General features: G+C 42.3%; 1 protein-coding gene across 4 annotated transcripts in view; it reads right to left on the bottom strand.

The window, feature by feature from the left end:
- PTDSS2 (phosphatidylserine synthase 2) overlaps positions 1 to 17798 on the bottom strand; it is a 44559-nt gene extending 26761 nt beyond the window's left edge. Inside the window, exons 1-3 of one of the 4 annotated variants that reach the window (XM_056354013.1) lie at positions 17512 to 17798; positions 7481 to 7582; positions 1201 to 1283 (exon numbers count right to left, since the gene is read on the bottom strand). In XM_056354013.1, coding sequence (XP_056209988.1) covers positions 1201 to 1283; positions 7481 to 7582; positions 17512 to 17711 — 385 coding nt within the window. In that variant the 5' untranslated portion in view covers positions 17712 to 17798. Of the gene's footprint in view, positions 1 to 1200; positions 1284 to 7480; positions 7583 to 16310; positions 16502 to 17511 lie in introns of those variants that run through there. The other 3 variants (XM_056354012.1, XM_056354010.1, XM_056354011.1) reach the window with 3 other exon arrangements.
- Between the last annotated feature and the right edge of the window lie 3805 nt (positions 17799 to 21603).

Below are 21603 nucleotides of genomic sequence, written 5' to 3'. Positions count from 1 at the left end.
TGAACACATGGGTGCTTCCTCGATCACCCTATCCATGGATGATTTGATTCTGCTGAGATACTCTGCTTCAGTCCAGTAACTGCTGTTTCCAAGACAAGAGCATACAGAAGTGGAAGACATTGGCTCGGTCTATGCTAGAAGTCTGCTGTAGGAAATCTTTGACCTTTGGACTTTCCCCATCCAACTTGTACTACTTTGTTCTAGGGAATAAAATGGACTTCCATGCCAGACAAAACCACTGGATGTTCTAAAAATGAAAGCATCCAAGTATCAGTGGTGTCCTTAAAAAGGATAATTTGTCTTATAGGAGGAACCAGGACTATCACAGAAAAGAAAGACTAAAAACTGCTATTTACTAAGACCTCAAAAATGAAAACTTCTGGATAAAACCTTATGCTGGCAGAGCTGTGCTGTGAGCATTGCTCTAGAACAAGGTCTGCTTTCATAGAGGTTTTTAACGCGTCTGCTGCTTCTCATATAGAACACTATTCCTAAACTGGAAGGTTAAATTTTTGGCATAAGAAATACCTATAGTTGTATTTGATTGTGGAAGATCCTAATGGTTTCAGAAATATTATACAAGCCTGTATAGATTCTGTAAAGAATTAACTTTCTTAACGATTCACATCTAAAAACAGGCAAAAGATCAAAGATACCTAAGTGTTTTCATACTTCACCTGATACAACACTACATGGAAGAGGTTTTGTGTTGTGTTTTCAAATACTTTCAAGACTTACAGTCTTACTAGAAATCTTTAAAATCATAATTAAGGGCTTCCAATCTACCAGTTATTGTGGATAACAGACATACACCAAAGTGAGCGCAGTGCTCCATCAACCAGATACATGGTCAGAAGTTCAGTCCCATTACAGAAAGAGGAAAATAAAAAAACCCAGATAAACAAGGGAAGTTAAGGTTTTAAGAATCTGGCAGTTCATACAGTGCTTTTTACTAACAGGAAGATTAAAAAAACCCCAAATCCTGTACTACATGCAGACTGAAAGCACAGAAGAAGGACTATGCTGTTTAGAGGCTAGGTGGAAGCTGAGAGGCTACATGGTAAGTGTGCAGTGTTAATGAACCTGTAGAGATGGCAAGTCCTAATTTAGATAATGATACAAGCAACACAAATATTTATGTTCACCATAAACCATGCAATTTATCCAAAATATTTGAGTGACTTAAGCAATGTGTATTACCTGGATGAGGTCTTGAAAATGGTCCATCTTTGGCTTGTGTAACTCCAAAACATAAGAAAACCAAAATACTGGCAACAATACCTCTGAAAGTGAAAAACAGAAGGAACTGTTTATATTGCTTCATCTTCCTAATGAAACTGTAAATTATATTCTTTGACATATACAATGTCTGGTATTTCGTAACTACTAAACATGTACATTGTAAATAGATACCTTTTAGATATTATGTTTCAGGGAAATGGGCAGGAATCCCTGTACTTTTAAGTATGGTTTCATGACAGACCATCTCAAACCCCAAAGTTTACCCATCCATCCTTCCTCTACACTAACTGTATGCTTCCATTCCTTCCATTTTGAGGTCATTTACTAGTATCTGGCCAGCCAGGCAAGGAGCCTGATCTGGCTGGGAGCTCATCCAGCAAAAACAAAAGGAGCAGTTCCTTGATCCACATTGATAAGCCTTAGCCTGCAGATGATCATGACACACACAGCGAGCCAAACACTTCCCTACATCTTTGGGAAGTTTTTATGCCCACTTTGTCAGAAAGACATTTAAAATTTAGCAGTGAAAAAACTCTCAAGCTTCCCATTGCTACAGTAAAACTTCAATGAAATTTAAAAATTAACTGTTGAACGTGTCACCACTCCAAAACAGTTTGCCAACCAAAGACAAGAAGCTTGTAAGACCAGGCCAGCACTGCTGCTGTTTCAAATAAGATAGAGCCTAACAGAACATACCAGAGACATTAAAGAAAAAAACCACAACATTTATCAGACCATGAGTCCAGGTATACCAAAGACTCACAACCTCATCCCAATACCCTAAGCCCTGACCTACAGAGTTTTCTCCCAACCTCAGGAATGAGGACTGCCACAGTCCTGCCGGCTGCCACCTTCCAGGAGGCAGCACTTCTGCACATGACCAGAATGAAATGGTACAAGGGCTGATCTGGCTGAAAACTGACCTAGGAAAAAAACAGCTCGTATTCAGTTGGCTTAGCTCACCACTCTCGCAAGGACAGAACACAGCAGCACCCATTTAAGGCTAAACCATCAGCTTAAGCCAAGGTAGAACTGAACCCTTAAGGGCAGCCAGAAGAGATCCTTACTGACCAAACAAACTAAGCAAGCAACATTCAAGATCCAGGATTTGAAACCCGCTATTTAAATGCAGTATGTTTTTCAATAAAGTTTTTTTTTGCAAGAAAAATGAGAAAATGCAAACAGTCATATCTGAATGCCCGACCCACACTGTCAGGAGCACTGCTCCTTCAGCGTGCGGAACAGACCCAAAGAGACTGAGACGCCTTTAGGTAGGTGAGGTCTGGCATTTAATTTCAAAGTACCTACTATCAACTTAAAATTCTCTTGAGATTTTAAGTAATTGAGATTTTAAACAGCTCATGTGCACAAAACAGCATTGCTTTTTCAGGGGTTGCCTCTTGTTTTTCATGAAGACAAGGCCTGATGGTCAACACCAGCGCATGTTCCTTTAGCCGTAATGGATGAAACTGTTTTGCTTTACAGCAATTCCCGAATGCTCTTTTTCCCACATCTGAACTCCCAACAGATCTTCAATGCTTTCTGGTATTACTGGCTCAGAGGCTGGCTGAAGAGATAGATAATTGAGAAATACCTCACTACACTGCACAGTAAGTGCAGGCCATGTTTGCAGTAAATGATGCAACCCTTGACTGTAAATAAAATGGCTCTGTTTGCAGAAGCCAGGGAAAATACCCAATGATTTTGCTTTTATTGAGAAAATGTTAAGTACCAGAAGCAACAGTAGAATATTCATACTTTAAACATTTCAAAAACTTCTTTCAAAACAGCAATCAAAAGTATTTATGAAAACTATTCTGCCACATTCATCTTTGAGTATAAAAACTGCTTCCCGAAAATAAAAATGGGTTTTACTTAACAGATGTAGTCTGCATTCTGTGTCATGTAACAATGCACAATTCTTTGTTCACAACAACTATGCTCAGCCACAAACCAGGATGTCCAAGAGCATTGTTTTAGGCCTTGTGAGGGTAGTTTTTCCGAAGCTGGAGACAACCTGAATCTAAATCACCACAGGAATTTAAGAGTTATGCTCGTTTTTCTAAAATCCACACTCAGCCAAACAGCAGATGCAGCAGCTGTGCTGAAATAAGCCAGACTTTCATATTATTTTACTTCAAGCTCACCATAGGAAGTTTTGAAGAAAATCACAAGTCTGCATAATAACCATACCAGCTCCATCATCTTTTTTTTTTTTTTTTTTTTTTACCAGTGGTAACTAAATTCCTCCCCGTAACATCCTTACACTAGCCTCCTTATGAAGCTTTCAAAGCCTAACCAGCAGCTTGGCCTGCTGGCTTACCATGGCTTGAGGTAGGAACTTTCCTAGGATTTGAGAGGGGGGTTCTTCAAACTACCACTGCAGGCAGCCTGGATGGACGTGACTAATGGATTTTCTTGAGCTAATGTATCGCCCTGAGCTAATGTATTTTCTTGAGCAGCAGATTTGGAAGACCCTAATTAGTAAAGTGTGCCTACAAAAATAATTTTAGCACTTAACCAAATAAGAAAGGGAGAACATGGCAATAGTTTCATTAGTACAAACAAGCTATTCTTTATTTAAGAGTCGATTCAGAGACACAAGACAATGAAGCTTGTCTATGAGTATCTGTATATCATCTTTTGTTCCAGGCTTTCAACGAGACAGCTCCCACTCCCTGTCCCTTCCCCGGCTGTAGCTACGGTAGCATGACTGGTACAATTCCTTTGGCGGTATCACAAGCTGAAGAATGGCTAGACTGGCAGATAGAGGTCTAGCCTCCTTGTTACCTGGTCTTGAGTGTGGGTGCTCAGCAACAGGAGTTGGAGATCATCAACTTGCAAATACATATACACACAAATTGTTACCATGGCTGAGCAGTGATCAGTTATTGCCAAAAACTAGTGTAGAAAGGCATGTTAGAAGAGAGACTGTTTCATGGCTTGAAATTCAATGTACAACCCTAATGCATATAGGTTTTTTTTTAAACCTGAATGTGATTTTTATATGGAGAAAATTATTAACTTTTTTTCCCCAAGAACCCTTGCTCAGCATTCAAAGCATTTGGGAGATGTGGATTTCTTCCACCACCACTGTATGCAAAGGAGGTTGCTGCATATTTATTTAGCTACCCTCAAAGCTGGAGCTCAGTCCTGTCAGCTCCTCCTGGGTGCTTAAGGGAAGAGAAGCTGACAGTTGTCAGATGGGATGGACTATTTCAAAGCTGCTTTGAATGCTGTAGGAACTGTGTGAATAAGACGACTCATTGATCAGACAGGCTTTGCAGCACATCTCTCTGGCTAACAAAGTAAATTTTCAACTGTCTTTACAACAGAGACGATCTGATCACATATATCACATGACCATATCAAAATCTGTGTGTATGATCCTCATGAACTTTGACTAGATCTACGTATACAACATTTCTATAAATCTTACCTTAAAAAAAAAATAATTCCTCCCTTAACTGCCCTAACATGTTGCAGGAAGACTGCACTCAAATGTCAGCGTATAAACAAATGCAAATATAAATCTCAGCTACAGATACCACACCCCATGATCTCATAGGTTCACGCTCTAGTTTGTTTTCTGTCATTCATTTCTCCTGATGACTTACTGCATAATCCAGCCACTTGCCCTGCCCTCAGCTGTTTCTCTGAGTGACTGGATGAAGATGGGAGCCTCAGATGACTTCTTACTGCTTTAAGCTAGCCCAGGAAACACAGCAACAGCAGCTAGCATAGCACAGCAGCTGGCAGAACTTTGCTTCAACTTAATGTTCTGCTCTAAGCACCTAATGCAGTTCACAGGCACTCTGGCACCTCTCAGCAAGGGCTTGAAAACAAAGGAGGTTTAAATGTTTGCAAGCATGTATTTAGCTAATTCACCTAAGCACTAAAACACTGCTCCACTGTCATTGTGCAGTAGTTGGAAATAAAAAAGCATGACAGCTAGAGACACTGCTCATTGCTAATAAAACTACTTCTGTTCATTAAGCAGGCAAGCGTTCCCATGAAGTATTTGCACACAGTGACAGCCTCATGCAAGCCAAAATTTTAGATCAAAACACACAACAGTTCTACGTTAAGACTGAAAAAGATCTCAGGGTAGGATAAGGTATTTTAAGGTACAGAAGCAAAAATTTTAAAATAATCTGTGAAAATGTGGGATACAGATATACTTATGCATGTGGTGACCATCTTACTCCTGCTCTGAAATGCCTCTTTTTGTTCAAATAGACACTTAAAGATCCACATAAAATCAGTCAGGAGTAACAATATATAAGCAAATGACGAGCACACAGATACTAAAGAATGTAAGAAAATGGTTGGGACATGAATTGAGCTGGAATCCTTCACATTTAATAGTGCTAAACTTGGCATAGCACTTACCTCAAAGACCTTAGAAAAGAGACTTAACTGAGACCAGATTGGAGTTCACTGAAAATTGACTCAGCTACGGAGCGGGCTGAACAACACACACTTCCATCCGTTCTGTAAATCAGGGCCAAGGCAACAAAAGTAAAGCTTAGGAAAGGCCCACAGGACTCACACATTATGTCTGCACTGATCATTAGCTTGGAAAAAAGTAACAAATTTGGCCAAGTTAACTACTATCTCAGAATTCGGCATGTAGCTTGCACGACTATGGCAATAGCATAAGGGTGCAGCATGAGTGGAAACAGAGATGTATCCTTCAAAACCTCTATCAAAATCCAGTATTTGAGAAGACTGTATACAATTCTCAGGATGCTGCTTTTCAAGTATTTTTGCATCTAGACATTGCAGGTAGCATTCCACAACCAGAGATGCAGACATGATTAAATATTTGCTGCTCATTGCCTAGTATGATGCTGTTAAATTGATTTTAACAACTGAGCACATTATTCCCTGCACTGAATATGCAGAAAGCAACTTCTGTTTCATGAAAGAAAGGTTAATCTTCTGGTTAATCTTCTCTGGTTTTCTTTTTATTAAAGCAGTAAAGGCCCTAATCTCAATAATAAGATATTCCACTGAGTCACCTTAGATCTGTATTACTCCTTAAGGACGTGTCATCACTTCTCTTTCAGCATTTCCCCTTCTCTATTTTGAACTGCCATTCCAGAGGACATCATGCCTCCATCCATTCCCTAGACTCACTCATTGTAACTGGGAATAAAATGGCATTTGTTCACACCAAAGCCTTACAGAAATTTTCCCAGCTCCAGACAGGGCACTGAGTTCCAACTTGTTCCATTTCACCCACACATATAAAAATACAAACCCTCAGCTGAGCACACCTGTGAGCATGAATTACATTAGCTACAGCTATTGTGTAACTGGCAGAATAACATCCAAGATTATCTCAGGAAATACCCCAATTCCTGCATCTCCATGACAATGAATACTACATCCTGAGTCACTTTACAAATGTAAAAAAAAAAAGGAAGAAACCCTTCAATAGCAAGGCGGGGGGTGGGGGTGGGGGGGTGGGGGGTGGGTGGGGGGGGTGGGCGGAAGAGCATTACCTTTAAGAAACCAGACTAGTAGAAAATGTAATTTTTTTCATGCTTATAGCAAGGATACTTTCCAGTCTGTAAAGCACACCCTACATTTTTAAAATATACTTAAGATTTTTAAAGACCTTCCCCCTTTCTGTTCCCTACTGCATTTGTTTAAAAAAGAGAAGAAATTCAACTACAATTAATCAGTTTAAACTATGGTAGAAACATACCATACATGTAAGACTCATCTCATTCTTATTATCCAAGTGTTTCCCTTTGGGATACAAGTTCTCCTGTTAATTTTCAAACAAATAATGATCTGCATTGGTATCTTAAACACAATTTTACAAAACACACTTAAATCAGAAAAATTTAGTCACAGCTCACATAATTTAGAAAGTTAGGTTATTTTAAGAAAAAAAGAGGCAGAACCACTGCCAAACACAGCCAGTACTTTGAGGCTTTAGAAAGAGTTCATATTTTGTTTTAAATCAAACACCCAGAGCAGCCACCAGGTATGACAGTGAGTGACACTAAACTGATTAGAAATTAAATTCAATGACCAGCATCAAAGGAGCTTATCGACTTATGCTCAGTTTTGTCACTTTCTAAGGGTTTGGGCATTTAAACAAGTTAATGCAAAGGTCATTTCAGGTAGCTTACCCACAAGGGAAAATCATGTATGGCAATTTGTTCACACTGCTACCCTTTTCTAACATACAGCTCACAGAAACACTTTTTCAAATATTTACCTCTTGGTATTGTAGGCTGTATCTTGTGGTGTTTCTTCAAGCAAGGTTACGTAGCCCAGCGCACATGTGAGGATGAACAAGACTGTTAAGGTATGAGCTCTCCTAAAATTTAGAAGAAAACTGACATCAGAAAGCAGAAAAACTTGTACCTTCACCTGTCAATGAAGCCTCAGCAAGTCCAATACATAGACAGCACTCAGTAAAGAAGTTTTATGGATTGCACAGCACAGAAAAAAACGTACAACGGCACTAAATTTATTTAGCAGTCCATGTATTAATATTTGACAGAAGCCTACCACCAGAATGGATCTTGCTCATTTTCTCCCCAGTGCTTTGAGTTAAGAAAGATTTGGACAAACACATTTTTGCCAAGTAAACAACAGCAACTTGAAAAAAAAATTAGCACCAACTGTGCCTAACACTTAGATGTAAAAACCTCCAGATTTCTCTCCTGGTTTGTCAGGTACATACCTGACTGTGCTGCTGCACAGCTGTTTCAAAGCCTATTAATAAAAACAGCAGCAAACTGAACAGACTCTTAAAGACTAAACAGAAGGGAATTCACTCTAGGCATGGGAATTCCACACTACAAGAAAAAACAGCCATTAAAAAAAGAAAAAAATAATCTCTGAATGAGAACAGTTGCAATTGCAAGAGTCGCATCGCTGCCCCCAGATGCCTTATTTCCCCGTAATTCTTACAGTTTCATTTCATCTTGGGTCTGAAGAGCAGGTGCAGACTGACAGCTAGAGGTGTGTGCCTGCAGAACTATATTTTGCCACCTCTACACAAGGTGTTTCTGCTGGAACAACCATGTCTGCAAAGCTCCACAGTAAAGCTTGGTGGTTGTTCTTCTACTGGTGTAATATAGTGGTACAGGCAGAACATTGCTCTGTGCATGGAGTCACAAGTTCTCACTTCCCCATCCACGAGTCCATTTGCTTACACTGATTTTGGTGAGGCACTTAACATGTGAAAGAAAAAAGAGCTAAGCACACACAGCCAGACATAAAAAAAAGAGACCTTACTGCAGCTAGTTGACATGCATACACGTACACCTACTGATTATGACATACATAATATTCTTACATTGCACTGTCTGCATTTTTTAATCTAAAGTTGAAATTTCCTAATGAGAAGCCGTTTATTGTTTTCAGAGGAAAACTTATCTGACCTCTGCTCTCAAGTATGGGAAGTCTGGCCATTTAAGATCAAACCATAAAGACATGGGTTCTGTTTCAGAGGGGTACACAACATCTCTTTTAATACAAATGATTAAAATAACACAGGTTAAAGCATCAAGCTTAAAGAACAGAAAAACTGTGAATGAAAATTACTGTATGTCACAAATATTTGTACATACTGATTCTTTCTACATTTTGTATTATATTGTAATAGAAGCTAGCTTTACATTTCTGTTTTATGCCAAAAGACCAAAGTTTGTATACATATTCAAGTTGTATGGTGAACGATAAACCAGAGATCACCAAGGATTTTCAAGAAGTCCACTAACTTACCTTTAAACGTCAAACCCATTAATCTACCTAAAATTGCTCTGAAAGTTAAGGCAAGTGTTATTTTGAACTACAAATCCAAAACACAGCCACTTCTCACAGCATCCTTTTAATCCCACTGGAAAACACAGGCAATACCTCATAAGCAGATGCAATCCTCTTCTGCCACTGCTAAAAAGGTGTTCAGCATTTAACGCTATCCTTCCTTGCAGTCCAGAGGACACAGACTAACCAGCTCCAGGAAGGGAGGAGGGGGGAGGAAAAAAAAAAAAATAGGGAAAGACCCACGAGAATTTTCAAAAGTAGCAAGGAACCAACATGTCAAAAAAATATACACAAAGGCTTCGCAGCAGCAAGCTTCCTGTTCAACAGATGCATTTTCCCTTCGACTTGCCTCCCAGGATGCCAAATAACAGGTGATGCAGGCATCACATACCACATTCATTTAACAGCCACGTGACTCAGGGCCTATTTTGTAACCAACAGTACTTTAACAAACTAAATACAGTACTCTCAAAGGAGGCAGTACAGCAGGGGACTGAATTAAATGCTCTAATTCACTTAAATCAGACCATGGTCTTGTTTGCTGCATTTTTACAGATATATATATATAATTAATAAAAAAACCCCTGTGTTTTGATCATAGAAAAAAGGTTACATTAACCGCCAGGCTACATATTATATTTTATGCTTCGTTTTATTGTTTACTTTTTGAAATTAATATTTAAGAAGCTACTAAAATAAATCTAGACATGCTGCCTTCTATCTCACCATTGCACCATCTGAACACCTATATGAAGTCAGTTACCTTTTCAATGGTTTAAGTGTCATGTAAATTGCCAAAAAATCAGCTATTAGCACATATCTTCATTTAAACTCATCTAGAAACTTGTCTACTAGAACAACGATGGTCTAGTTTCATTCAGCTTTGTGGGAAGTTTGTAGCAAAGTAAACAGTCAGTGCTTGAGAGCTTCATGAGCCCTGCTTTCCATTTATTTTTGGTGCGCAACCATCAACTGGAAATTCAGCAAGCTCCCCTGTTTAACGAGCAACAAGAGGCTATACATCTCATAATTTCTCTTTTAGCCCAGTTTTCATTTCCAACTGAAGCCAGATGCCCTTGCAGTAACTTTTCAAGCTGGTTAGTCATATAAACGTATTTTCAGTCTAGCATGAAATCCAGAAGCTAGGATGAAAGACTTTCTAGATTGGTTTGTCTTCTGCAAAAAGGAAGTTGGCAGCTCTAATCAGAAAATTGCAAGTCATGACAAAGCGATGACAGCTGCTAGAGGTAGCAGAACATCATGCAAGCCTACCCATCAAAGAAAAAAAAAAAGCAAGCAACATAAATATACACCCTATCCTTCCACAGCTTGAGCCAAATAAAATAGAAATCCACAGTCATATGGAACAAGACAAAATGTGAAGCAGTTACAGCAGGCAGAAAAATTAACAGCATACAAAAGTACGAGTGAAGTCAGGATGAATTAAACTGCATAAAGAGGGACTACCTTCTTCTCTACATACACTTTGAAATAATACAGCAAGAGGAAGACCACACAGCTAAGAACATCCCCAGCAAGGTAAGCACTACAGGAATTACGCAGAAAGGCTTATGTTCTAGCCTGGAGTCCGTGCAGCCTGAAAAGAGCAAAGCTAAGCAGAGCAGGTATCTTCCCCTTGGAATTATACAGGATTTTGGGCAATACACCAGCAGCAACACAGGTACAGACTGCAGCCAGCTCTAGGAGGGGTTATGTCAAAACATCTGAGAAAGCAGTGCCTGAAGTATATGCATATAAAAATATATAAGGGCAGGAAAGTCAAAAAAGAATTCACGACAAACCTCAAACTACTAAAAAGCTGGAACATTCCATTTTTCTGCACTAGCATTTTTCTGTCTTTTTATATCTTACATCTAGCTCTTTCCCCATTTCAACACCAGGGCATTTAAATGAAATAATTCCAGTCTTGTTTTTACAAAAATACCTGCCCTGCTAACTCAGTTAAACACCAGGCGAGATCAATTAGGCAGTCCCGCAGGCAGCACCCATCGCTGCAGCTCTCACAAGAGTGGGGCCTTTCCACAGAATGCAATTAAGTTCAATTCTGACTTCTCTTTTTCACAGCAATTCAGTCGTCTGTCACATTCAGAAACTGTAGGTTTTTCAAGGAAATTACTGTCAGAGCTTTTATTTCCCAAATAAAGTGTATGACAAAAAAGACCTAAGGAAATTTTTAAGAATCTCTTTTTGGGCGAGATTCGGAGAGATAGGCTGCTGGGGCAGGATGGAGGGAGTCATGCCCCGCAGAGCGGGCAGTCCATGGCCTCATTTCATCTCCAGCACAAACTAAAATGAGCTTAAGTGAATGGGACCGCACCCTTATTATCCACTGCTTTGCATTAGTGCTTCTGCTTGTCATAAATGATGCAATAACTACAATAAAAACAATAACTATCGCTGACAATACCATACCAAGGATTTATCTTTTTGTCATTTCTGTAAGTGAAATAAAATTCCAAAGAACAGCCAGTATAGTTTGCATCTTTGGTTTAAAAAGTTACATTAATATCTACTGCTTGAGAAAGAACCTGTCAACAAAAACAACTAGTCCCATCTTAGCCTATCATCAACTTATCCACAAATAAATATTTTTTTTCTTTATTCCAATAACGGTAAAGTCATAAAAGCATTTCTGAAAGAGATTTTAAAAGATGAACTAATGTTAAAGCTCTCTACCCTTCATATACCAACACATCATCTGACACACGCTGGGAATTCTAAGAAAATATGACAGACAGTACAACAAATCTACTGCTTCAACAGCAGGATAGTGCTCAAGTTGCCGTGAAGACTAAGATACAGGAAAATACAATTAAAGTTAATAACAATTTAAAAGTGACCAAGATTTTGACATGCAAAATCAAAATTGTAATTAACAGGGAAAGAATCCTATCTGGATACAGAGAGAGGTTTTTGAAACCTTCAAGAAAAATTCAACCTTGGTCATAATCTTGATAATGCATCCAGAATTAGGGTCTTGAAACCAGGACATTCATGTTGCACATGGTCAAAGCAAGCAGTCAGGCCTCAACTTCAAAAAAACCCGTTTCAGGCCAGTTTGTGACATGAGCTCTCTCTCATCCACCTAGATCACGAAAAAATAATCAGTGACAACCAAACCCCAGTATGTACTTTGCATGTGACACTGCCAGAAACCTCAAAGCATCTACATCACTAATGCAACAGAAACATGGCTGTTGGTTTTAAGTTGTAGGCTGCGTTTTAAAATCTGTTTAAACTCCCAGAGATAATAAAAAAGTACCTATTCTTAGACTAGCTACAAGTCTTCAGCACATCTATAAAGGTACACAACGCTGATTAAATTTCTGTATGTACTTGTGACACTCCAAAATAGTAACATTCATTTTCCTTCCCACAAGTTGGTGCCTCTCTTAAAACCATCACTCAGTAAGCAAAGTACAGTAACCTCCAGAGAAACCCCAACAATGGATTAAAAAGCAAAGCTTCAGCAAATTAGTCATTTTCCTTTGAATGAGGAGAGAAAAGAAAGTTTCCATTCATCAGCTCTACAGAGCCGCAAGTTATTCAAAGTTCCCAAAATAATCTCTTTTAAATATTAAGTATTTTTACATGTTTAAACCTATTGAAAACTTTGTTTCATGTTTTAGTCCGAAACAGGACAGTGTGACTTTGTGTTACAGATAACACACTTTAAGCAGGTCTTGTGAAAAAATGGCAATAAACAGGAATGGTAGGCAGGTGCCTTCGTGCCAGACTTAACTACATAAAGTACAGAGCTGATTTTTCAGGCTGACTATTTGTTTTGTAAACTGCTGTAGAACTCTGGTCATGACAGCACTCTGATGGGCCCAGAGCTGAACACCAGCATGGAAGCAGGCCTCTGTAGGGGCTCCCACCATCCCAGAGCACACTCACAAAACTCCTCCTGTGCACAGGACACACTATTGCTCAGAAAGTGATTTCCCCAGGGTGCCATTAACCCTGCGTGCTCCTGGCACGATCTGATTTCATCAGATAGCGAACACTCACTCGCACTGCTGGGGGCAGAGGGGGGGCTGCCTTTGTGCTCCCTCCTGAAAAGCACCCCTGGGAATCCCAGGCTGACTCCCACCAGGTTTCCCCCCATGCTCCTTAGAACTTCTGGAGCATGTTTAAACAAAACAGACCAATACAGAGAAATAACACTAGGCCTAAAGCCCCAGGGTGGGACACTGAACTCTCACAAGGTCTCTGCATAAAAAGGTATTTCTTCCACACTGAAGGAACGATGTAATGCCTTCCTTTCAGGAAATAGTTATGACACTCTAATAATACAATTCTCAGAAGACAGCTACGCTCATCTGTACGAGAGTTAATACACCCAGCTGACAAACATGGCTTAGTCGGATTGCACAACTGCCTCCTGGATGTTCTAGCAACCGGACACTGCCAGGGCAAACCCAAACACTAAAAAGGCACAAGCTGGCTGACACATCAGTAGCCTGATGCAAGACTTCTCTGCTCAAGTTAAGCAACGTGCTTGAACTTGGTCATTTCTGACCAGGTGAAGAATCAGACGAATGGATCAGCAAACACAGCACCTCACCACAGCCTGCTTTAAAGCAGCAAGCTTTTATAACATGAAAAAAAAAAGAATCCAGCAAAATATTCAGTTTCCAACAAGCTTGAGGAATGTTGTCTTGGAGGTGCTGCTGCCAACCCGCACGAGAGGATGCAGAAAAAAGCTCCTGCCAATTTGCAGATCTTCTATTGCCTTAATCTCGCTCTCAATGTTCCTCCGGACAGCCTTTTAGAAAATCTCATGCTGCTGTAAATTTAGTTTTTTAGAGATAAGAACAATGTGCAAGGAACATCTAATTAATACCTTGGTTTGAATAGCAATTCTGTATTTCCAAAAATGGCTGGCTTGCACACACGTATCCTCACTTCCAGAGAAATGTCCCTGGGTGGGCCATCAGGAAAGATTTCTCACAATCCCAAATAAAACCAAAGAAACATCCAGGCAGAGGCATCTACATGCTACTTTTTCCTTAGCTGCAATTTCTAAGCTTTTTGCACCAAACAGGCTGAAATAATTCCTACAAAAGCTGTACTAGCCCATAGACTCTTCTACTGAGCAATTCCCTCTTTCATGCTTTTTGTTTTTTTCTTTTTTTACTTCCTGAGCTCCATAGATCTCTACTGCCACACTATGACCTAAGTAACTAACATCATATACACGATGGCAATATAGAATTATTTAATGTGAGAGACAAAAACACATCAATAACCAACAGAGTTGGTTATTTAATTAAAGCTAATTAAATTCATATTAAAGTAAAGCTTAGTAAAAGCAATTAACCCATACAGTCACAACGTAATGTGGTGGCCAAGACATATCTGGCACCTCCCAACATCTTCAAATCAAGACTGGATGCCATCCTGGAAGATATGCTTTGGTTAAATACAAGTTATGAAACATAGATAGAAGTCAGGGATAACACAAAAGTTTAAGGAGAAAATAATACAACAGCTAACTAGGTGATCCCAAACTGGCGATCCAAGGCCAGACTGGTATGAAAACACTCAACACTACATCATCTTCTGCTGCCTTTCACTGGCTCCTTGGAGCAGGAGGAACCTTTCCTCTTCTCTTTAAAAAAGCTGCTGCACATCTCCACTTTTATAATTTATTTATTTTGTTTCATGGAGATAAATCAATTTACTATTTCACCATGCTTTTTTGCTCCCCCACAGGACACACATGTCTTGTTTTTCCAGCTTCAAGTATCTTTAGGCATCTGTCACGGTTATAGCACACAGGTAACAAAAACCAGCTTCTACTGGATTCACCCTTACCCATACAGAACAAAGTCCCAGTAGCAAAAACCTGTAAGACACATCAGCACTCACTCATTTACAGGTTACAGAAACAAAGCCACAGAGATGTTGGGGAAAGCTCTGTGTGGGGATATTTAAACAAAAACACACAACCGGTGGTTTTTCCATGCTAGCTCAGTAAAAATATCAGCTCTACTGTGCTTCACACAGTACGAAAAATAGAAGTCAAAATCTCAGTCACAAAGAGGTTCTTTGTTTGCATTCAGAAAGCCAATTCTGTAAGCAGACAGGCAAGAAACAATCAAAGGTACTGGAAACAACAGTGAACATGTTTGCCTAGAACAGCAGCTTGCTAGACAGGCCTGGTATTTCCAGCTCTCTGCTAGGTAGGAATAGATGTTCTGAAATTAGTTCAGGGATAAAAGATACAGAGATCACCAAGCTTGACATTTCCCAATGACAAAAAGAGCTGTCAAGGTATACTGACTGAGCAGGTTTCCACAATGTAATTAAAATATAGTATTTTCCAGTTGCAAGTTAAGATTGAATAAGAAATTAAGTACTACACAGCATGTAGCTTGCTTTTCAAAGTTTTAAAAAGATTGTAAAGGAGCAGGCAGAGAGCTAGAAAGTACCACTTTTCCAAAGGATTGCATTTATAGCCATAAAATTACCTTTGCAAACTGAACTACTTCTAGAATGATTTTTGACTGTGTCTACAAGTCCCAAATTCTTGAATTTTTCTAAACCGAGCAGGTCATGTGGGTAACCTTATCCCCAGCTTTTGAACCGCAAAGAGAAATGGTACTTTCCGTACTTTTCCACACAAAGTGGCAAAGACAGAGGGCACCTACTCCCTTAAATTTCCATTTTCTGTAACCACCTCCATAACATACAGCACAAGAAGAGTACCAAGCGTCACAGGAAGAAAACTGTTCCTCTGTATAATCTTTATTCTCAGCGACTGTAAGAACTGAGTCATTACCAAAGGATATGCTAAAGCACTCAACGCTGTCATGCACGGGTCAAAAGGAACAGTAGAAAAAACCCTTGAAACTCTTAGAAGCATTTTAACTCCTGGCTGCCAGCACAAGCGACGTACACTACTAGGGACAATAATATAAAATAAATAGATAAGGAACAATTCAACAACATACTTATGTGCACTGCCCTCATAGAGGGGACTAGCTGACAAAGGGGACGCTCCTTAAAGAACGGCAGCACTTTCAGACTTCCAAAAGAACAATTCATGTGGGCAAATTAACTGCAGTTATAGCCTTTATTTTAGGATGACAATTCTGTACAAGTGGTAGACTGCATGCTGGACAGGAAAAAGGTGCAACAAGGTGAGATTATACAGTAAAAATAGCATCAGGTGGTTTTAAGGCACCACAGAACACCTGGCAAGCGCCACCTTAACTAAGACAGTAAGAAAATAACAGTTTTACCCATTTTCCATTTATAAGACAGCACTACTCCGCAAACCTCGGCAGGATCCAGCTATTCAACTGCTCACTCAGCCTACATGTGGCAACACTGACGTGCTCTCCAAGAAAGGTCCTCTTGCCCTTAAGACAATGATGTCCCTCCGCTACACTTGCATATGTCAGGCTTCTGCAGAGACCACTCTGCGATCCAGCAGCATCTAAGTGTTTCTTTGCAGTTTGTACCCGCAGAAATGTCACCTAGAATCAGCAGCTTCATCAAGATCAACACCCTCCGCTCCACTACTGCCCAGATTGGCAGGGTGAGAGCCAAGCACCCTCCCCCTTCTACTCCTTAATGTCAAACTCGAGCCAAAGCATATCACTCAGCCCATATTCCAAACAAGGGACTTCAATGTCAGCTTGCTTTCCTTAAACAAAAGGATGTGCTTTTAACATGCACAGAAAAACAATGCATGTACACACACGTGTGCTGAAGCGGATTCTGGAACAACTCCAGCAAAGATGGGATTTAGAAGCACTTTTCTAGGTACAAACACATCTCTTCTTATGAGGACTGAATTTAACAAGAAACTGATCTGTCCCACTGGCCTAACACTGACATGGTTTCCTGCACCAATTTTCTGGACTGAGCATACCACAAAACCGTAAGAAATGCCTGACCAACAGAACATTGGCTTAGTAACTTCAGCTTTCTATCAGGATTACGGGAAAGAGCGCGGACAGAAAAGACCTCTTTGGAGGCTGAGGGAGGGGGTTCTTCCCTCAGTGGTGGAGTTCATATAAACAATGCTGATATAACAGGTGGACTCCAGCACAAAAGTCTGCCAGGCTGAGCTGCAAGGGGCGGCTCGCTGGAGGCATTAGGGCCGGGGCTGAGGAAGGAGGCGGCACTGCCAAGAGCCAGTGCTAAATCACCACTAACTGCCAGGAGACAACAATCAATAGCACCACAACACCAGGAATAACATCTTCACCACAGCCCACAGTTTCTCAATGTTAGCACCGGTACCTGCTGAAGCACAGCAAGAGCCACGGCAACTGCAGCTCACGGGCTGGGCCCGTTTCCCCGCCGAGCGCCCAGCCCGGAAACCTGCTCCCCGCGCAGCTCCGCGCTGATCGGCCACCGCCGGGAGGCAGGGCCCGGCGCCGAGGTCTGCTGGCGGGGGGAGCGGCTCGGCGGCGGGGGGGGATCGGCTCTCACCAGAAGAAGGTGTTGGTGCCGTCGTCGTAGACCTCGGACTCGGTGCTGCGGCGCAGGCCGGGGCTGTCCCTCTCGGCGCAGGGCGGCGGGGGCCCCTCTGCAAGGGCGGCGGGGGCGCCGCCGTTGTGCTGCGGCGGCTGCTCCTCCAGGGCGGCCTTGCCCATGGCCCCGCCGGGGCCCCGCCGCTCGCCGCGCCTCATGGCGGCGCCGCCCGCCTAACGGCCGCGCGCGGAAAGCGGCGGGGGCGGCCCCACGCTCGCGCCGCCGGGCTCGCGGGGGTGAGGGGCGGGGCACGACCCCGGCGCGACCCCACGTAGGCGCAGAGCGCGCCCCGCCCCGCGCGCCCGGCGCAAGCGCAGAGCGTCTGGCGTTGCCGTAGCAACCGCGCGGCCTCCGCCGCCGGTAGGGGCTCTCTCACGGCGGGGCCGCGGCCCCCTCCCCACGGGCTCCCTCAGGGCCCCCTGCCCCTGCTCAGGGCCCTCCACCCCGGCCTCCTCGGGGCGGGCCGCAGCCCCCTCTGTCCTGGAGCCCTGCTTCCCTGGGGACGGCCGAACACCTGCCGGCCGATGGGAAGTAGCAAATGAATTCCTTGTTTTGCTTTGCTTGCGTGCACAGCTTCTGCTTTGCCTATTAAATTGTTCTTATATGAACCCTCGAGTTTTACATGCTGATTCGCCTGAGTTACTCACAGAGGTGGCTACACCCCCAACCCATGGGTGCCCATTCCCATGTCTCTGAAGGATCCAGTAACCTCGCACAGGGCAGTGGGTTACCTGGCCTGCGACAAGGACCCACTGGTAACAGCTGGAAAGAGAGCAGGCACGCTCCAGAGCACGCAGACCCTTTTTAACATTGAAATTCCTGCTTCTCATTGTGCCGGTTATTTCTCCTACACCTTTGCACGGTGCACTTCCAAACTTTGCTCCAACCGTGGGGCAGGAGAGCAGGATGGTGAATTTCCCTGCTTAGTGGTCACTGGAGGTGGTCTTTTCCTGTTCATGGGATTATTTTTTAAACAAATGGAACATTTATTCTTGAATTAAGAGAACAGTTGTGGCCACAGCACACAAACATTATGGCCATCCTTTACTCACATTGCCCAGCTGTCTGGAGAAACATCCCACAGCTCTTCTCCATGTTCCAAATCTTTGTGTCAGCATCCCCAAGGCCAGGTATAGTCGTTCATATACAAATAACTCAAAAGGCTTAGACAAATCAGACAGTCCCGATGCAGGTGCCGACATCAGAGCCGCTTTTAAGCTCTTGAAGGTTGCTCGGCATTCGGGGGGCCAGGGTAAATGGTCTCTTTTGACCCCTTCAGAGTTTCATAAAGGGGTTTTACCAACAGTCCATAGCTGAGGATCCACAGTCTGCACCACCCAACCATGCCCAGGAATGATCTCAGCTCCCGCACCGTTCTTGGTTCCGGGCTTTGGCAGATTGCTGCTTTCCTGTTGGTTCCCAGTTTCATTGTCCTTGGGAAATCTCAGATCCTAGACAGAGCACAGTTTCTTCTCCTGTTCGGGCTTTGCCCTTTCATATGCAGTATCCTCCTTGTCCTAAGAAATTCAACAAGCTTATGGTCACCTGCAAGCATTCTTCTTGAGTTTCAGCAGTCAATAAAGTGTCATCCACATACTGTAATACTATTGCTTCTGCATTTGCTTTTCTTCCACAATTCCAATTCCTTTACCAGCTGATTGCCAAATACTGGTGGAGTGTTTTTAAACCCTTGTGGCAATACTGTCCAAGTGAGTTCTGTGGCCAGTGGTGGGGTTTTCCCATTCAAAGGCAAATATCACCTGGCTACTTTTGCCTAGAGGTATGCAGAAGAAAGCATCCTTAAGATCAAGCACCTTAAACCACTTAGGTTTTTTCCTTTAAGGACATCACAAGGTATGTGGATTAGCTACTGCTGGATGAACATCTTGGACAATCTGATTTATGGCTCTTTAATCCTGAACTAATCTATACTCCCCATTTGGTTTCTTTACTGGCAATATTGGAGTGTTACATTCCAATTTGCATTCTACTAATAATCCATAATTTTAAAATTTCACTTTTAACTCTTCCAATCCCTTCCTATCCTCCCACTTAAAAGGATGCTGGTTTTGTCTTACCAGTTTGGCTTTGGACTTTAAAACAATTCTTACTGGCTCAGCCAACTTGGATCAACCTGGGATCCCACTAGCCCATACCAAAGGGGTTGCTGCACCTTCTCCTTCTTCAGGGGTTTCTTCCTTTGATCGGTGTGTATTCTGTAACAAAAATCTTTGCCTCCACAGCTTTTGATTCAGGTATTAGCTATTGCACTTCTCTGTTAATAAAGACTACCTGTGCATCCAGCTTACTCAATAAATCTCTTCCCATCAAAGGCATCAGGCATTCAGGCATATATAAAAATTGTTGAGTTACCCATTGCTTTACTAATTTAAATTTTAAAGCTTACAGCAAGGGTCAATGCTCGCTTTTCCCTGTGGCACCAACATTTACAGTTTCTTGTCTAAAACCTCCTTTACAAGTGTTGAGTACAGAGTAGGTAGCTCCTGTGTCTACCAAAAATTCTATTCCATCATTCCTCAGCCTTAATGTAACCAGGGGTTCACCTGGGAATGACTCCCGCAGTTCCCTTCAGGACTCATCATCTAATGTTATCAACTTTGTGGCTTGCAAAGCAGGATCCAAGTTCCTGGCCTGAGGGCATTCCCTCTTCCAGTGTCCCTTTTCCTTACAGGTTGCACATTGGTCCTCTGCCGAATGGGGTTGTATGACAGGAGGTAACCTGCCCTTTCCACCGCTCCTTCCCTTCCCCCAGTACCCTCTTCCTCTAGCAATTCCCCTCGGAGCCCTTGTCAGGGCGGCAATTAACCCAATTAACCTTCCTTCTCTCAAATTTTCTCTTCTAACCTGTCATGTCTCCTTTTCTTTTTCTCAATTATTAAAAACAGTCCATGCTACTTCCAGCATTTTTTCTGGATCCCTTGAATCTGTCCCTTCTAACTTCTGAAGTCGAAGCCCAAGCTGGACATCCAAGTAGTGCTTTGATAACACCTCAGGGTGGGAGAAGGGAAGCACAGCTCATTGCAAGCGCATCAGGAATTTAGGTGTGTTGACTGACATCCTTCTAGCCAGATGCACAGGAAGGCAATACCCTTTAAACTTTTCTCCTGGGGGGGGAGAAAATCCAAGACACTGGGAACTGAAAAGAGCAAAAAGTGACTGCTCCACTGCCGCCCAGGAGGAAGCATCCCCACCACTGGTGAGTGCTCCCACGAGATCTTTGGTGAATGGGCCTTGAGGTGGCAGGCATTTGCTTTGTCAGAGGGAAAAATAAAAGCAGAGAAGAACACTGGTTTTCCAAGAAAATATGAAGGCGAGTAGAAAAAAAATGAATAAAGAAAACAGTCCTTTCCACTGTGACGGGACAGTGCTACGGGCCAAGAGTACAAACTTTGCATTTGCAAACTGTAGGAGCATTGTAGCAATATTTGATGCTAAAATTCTGTATCTTTTGGCAAAAGTAACCAAAGAATGATAAGTAAGAAACCAGCTTAATTCTATACGCACTCACTTGAATTACTCGGGGACAAGTGCTCTTTGCCAGCTTGTTGTACTTGAAAAGTACCCCAGACCTGCTTTCCAGTTAGCCCCAGCCTCGATGCGGTGGCTGTCCCAGCTCCCACTTCGCTGTGCAATGAAGCACTCTCCTGTTTGCAGAGGTGGCTTTTGCTGGCACAGGTTTGTAGCCTCCCCACAGTGGGTCTGCCCAGGGGGCAGCCACCGGCTCACTTCTTCAGGTGCACGCTGGGCTGGGTCTGGGGAGACGAGTGCAAGCACAGGGTGTCGTGTGCTCCTGCATCCTCACAGTTTCTCGCCACCACCTCGTGGGCTCTCTTACCTGTGGCAGAGCTTTCCAAATTATTCTTTGAGATCAACACGAGGTCAGGCTCTTCAAGCAGAAGAAATCCAAACACAACATGCTTCTCCCGGCTTGCACGCAGGGAGAAATTTCTTTCTGGGCATCCCAACAACGCAGAAAGCACCAGAGGATGCTGTATGGAGAAAAGAGCATAGAAATGAAACCGAGGAAGA

This window comes from Falco biarmicus, chromosome 10 (assembly GCF_023638135.1).
Source record: "Falco biarmicus isolate bFalBia1 chromosome 10, bFalBia1.pri, whole genome shotgun sequence".
Lineage (NCBI taxonomy): Eukaryota > Metazoa > Chordata > Aves > Falconiformes > Falconidae > Falco > Falco biarmicus.
This window is presented reverse-complemented; position numbering and strand designations above follow the sequence as displayed.